The sequence below is a fragment of the Formica exsecta genome, unplaced genomic scaffold (assembly GCF_003651465.1).
Source record: "Formica exsecta isolate Colony F162 unplaced genomic scaffold, ASM365146v1 scaffold82, whole genome shotgun sequence".
Lineage (NCBI taxonomy): Eukaryota > Metazoa > Arthropoda > Insecta > Hymenoptera > Formicidae > Formica > Formica exsecta.
In genome coordinates, this window is record NW_021853592.1 from 2,422,133 (window position 1) to 2,425,007 (window position 2,875).

A 2,875-nucleotide genomic window follows, 5' to 3' on the forward strand; every position below is an offset into this window, starting at 1 on the left:
TATACATAAATATAATTATAATATATAAATTATAATTATAATATAATTATAATATTATAAATTATAATATATTAAAATTAAAAATGACAATTTGAAACTAAATTATAAATAAAATTATTTTTGGCAATTATAGTTATTACAAAATCAATCATTATTTAACGTGCTATAGAATTAATATCTTTATTATCCCGCTGTTTTTTAATCTTCTTCCTTTTCTTGCTCTTCTTCTTCGGCCAGAAGCTGCAATATTTTTATCTGTAATTTTCTACACCTTCTATTCGATAGATTTTCCATCCCTTCAATTATGAGATTTGCAAAGTGGACCAAACCAAGTGGATCATCTTTCGACGAATCATGTGTCGCTGCAAATAAAATAAAATTATAAAAATGATCAATTATTATATTTCTTAGAAGTCTTTCTAACAATAAGAAGACATAATAAGAAGCTCTTTTTTACGACAACAATTTTCTTACCTGTTTTGTTCGGTGTCGAAGTTCTTGGTCTGTCGAGATTCTTATCGTTTGGCCGCAAATATGAGTTTTCTTCCGATATATCACTGAATGAATCACTGAAAAACAATTTCAATATTTTATTTAATTATCGAGATATTCGATATCGGCCTGTTGCATTTGAAATTTAGCAAGGTGTTAAATGGCAGAATATGTAAAAATACATACGATGTATCCGTTGCTTCAAGGAAGCTCATCATTTCCGAAAATCTGAATTCCTTCGGCCGCCGTGGGAAACTTGATTCCCTTTTGTATCTCGTGTAACAATCCTTAAGATATTTCCAGCGTTTGCTGGCCTCCTCCGCCGTTATTGAACCTATAATAATAAACAAAATCTTAAAATACACTTTGCAACTTTGCATCGTGTAATATGTTTTAAATAATTAAAGTATTCAATAAATGTAATATTTGAATATTTATACAAACCTTCCATCGCGTTTTCCACTTGTTCCCACAGCAGTTTTTTTTTGTCTTTGTCCTTTTATATAGGGAGACACGTGAATCCCACAGCGCTGGAATAGCTTTCACAGTTTGAATTAATTTCTCGTCGCGGCACTCCTTCGATTCTTCGTATTCACTAATTATATTACTAAGATCACTCATTCTAATATTATGATTATAATGTAAAATGATTAAGCGCGAAAACTATTAATTGCTAAAATCTAGATTAGAAAGACTTCCAACTCGATTCGTTTACTAATCGCGACTGTCGACTTTGACAATGAGTCAACAAATAGATTGGAGTCTAAATGTGAGTCAGTCGATACAGTTAATCGGCGCTGACACCACAGTGGTGTCAGAATTTTAAAAAACTGGCCAAAAATATATATCTTTATTGTAGTATAACAAAATTATGTACGTTTTTTAGATGGCTGTTTACAATAAGAAAGTTATTATTTTAATCCAAAACAATTGATTAACATCTATAATAAAAAAATACACCAATAATATTATTTCTTTTTTAAAACGTTTATTTATTTTATTTTATAATTTGGATATTTTAAAAAAACATTTCCACAAATAATAATTAACTAATTAAATAATTAAATCAACATAAGATAATGCTTATTTAAAAAATATTAAAATGGATCTTTATCTGAATCAAATATTTTTTCATTATTTTCGTCATTATTATATTCTCTTGATTATTCATAATTACATATTATTCATAGTTACATATTAGTATATACGTACATACATCTTATAGAATGAAATTTACATTCATCATAGAAAAAAAAAGGTTTATTTTTCGTCAATCTCAAACAGCAGTCTCGAACAATATATTCTGTCCAATAATGATGAGCAACACCCGGTATATCGGGTCTATCAATCTTCCTTTAACTCAATGATTGACATTTGATATACTACATTTTATTTTTGTGTCTCATATGTGCTATACATAAAAAAATATTTAAAATATTTATGAGTTCTCAAATATTAAATCCATGCCCTTGTTACTGCCGCAACTAGGAAAGTCGATCGGCACAAGAGGCAAATTTCGATCGAGCCCCACTTTCATTACAAATTGCATTCCAGGCCCGAGTAATTGAGGATGTATAGCAGTATTTCTCGCTTCCCATAACCAATATCCTGAAAAATACAATAAAAAGAATTTTAATTACTAATATGCGTAGATTTATTCTATTCATGGTATATGCATGGTACAGGAGGTATCATTTTTACCTAAATTGTCGGTGTAGAATCGAAGAATAACATAGCCCTTGTTTGGTACAACGAAAGTATCTTTTCGTACCGGATTCACAAGATTTCGGTGCATTCTTCTACTACGGTCCAACGATATAATTTCATCTTTGGTAATAGGTCGCTCGAAACTCTCTTGGCCTACGATACTGGCATTATAACCGTGTAGATGAAACGTATGAGATACATCGCCTCCGAAGCCTGGGGAAAATACGATCTGTACAGGCGATTAACTTTACCCTGAGAAATTTTTAATCTAAGAAGCAATTTTTATATATATTAATATTATTAAAGGAAATTGATTTTCTATAAATCGAAAAAGATAGAATGTTAATTATTTTGCGGAACATTCGCACGATGATATTACCTTCATCTATTAATACAATTTCGATTGTTTTCCGCGGTGAAACTTGAATCATTTGCAGACACTCGCAAAACAACGGTGTATCGGCACAATTGCTAGAACGTTTGTCAAGGGTGCAAATCGAGTCCTCCAGGGTGTTTTCCGGTTGCGATAATATCGGAGATGAAGGATACTTGAAAGACATGCCGTTAATCTGCGATATCTTCGTCGTGCCTTTTTCTAAGCCTGAAATTTTCCTCGATATGTGATAATGACGAAAATGTTATATCTTTTTAGAAGAAAAACATAAATACTAATAAG

The 2,875-nt window shown here is 30.6% G+C and overlaps 2 protein-coding genes across 3 annotated transcripts in view; both read right to left on the minus strand.

Moving 5' to 3' along the window:
- Positions 1 to 35: 35 nt before the first annotated feature.
- On the minus strand, positions 36 to 1,454 carry LOC115244464. 2 transcript variants are annotated; one of them, XM_029822122.1, is made up of 4 exons: positions 937 to 1,454; positions 679 to 826; positions 475 to 569; positions 36 to 362 (listed from the first exon to the last, which is right to left on the minus strand). In XM_029822122.1, exons 1-4 carry the CDS (start codon positions 941 to 943, stop codon positions 199 to 201), a joined length of 414 nt encoding a protein of 137 aa, XP_029677982.1. In that variant the 5' UTR covers positions 944 to 1,454; the 3' UTR covers positions 36 to 198. The 2 variants fall into 2 exon arrangements, with proteins under 2 accessions (XP_029677982.1, XP_029677981.1); XM_029822121.1 differs by having other exon boundaries at positions 679 to 1,454.
- A 430-nt stretch (positions 1,455 to 1,884) lies between these two features.
- Positions 1,885 to 2,875, minus strand: part of LOC115244462 — an 11,046-nt gene continuing 10,055 nt past the window's right edge. Inside the window, exons 10-12 of the mRNA XM_029822118.1 lie at positions 2,579 to 2,800; positions 2,194 to 2,412; positions 1,885 to 2,100 (exon numbers count right to left, since the gene is read on the minus strand). Of these exons, the coding sequence (XP_029677978.1) occupies positions 1,931 to 2,100; positions 2,194 to 2,412; positions 2,579 to 2,800 (611 nt within the window). The 3' untranslated portion in view covers positions 1,885 to 1,930. The remainder of the gene's footprint in view (positions 2,101 to 2,193; positions 2,413 to 2,578; positions 2,801 to 2,875) is intronic.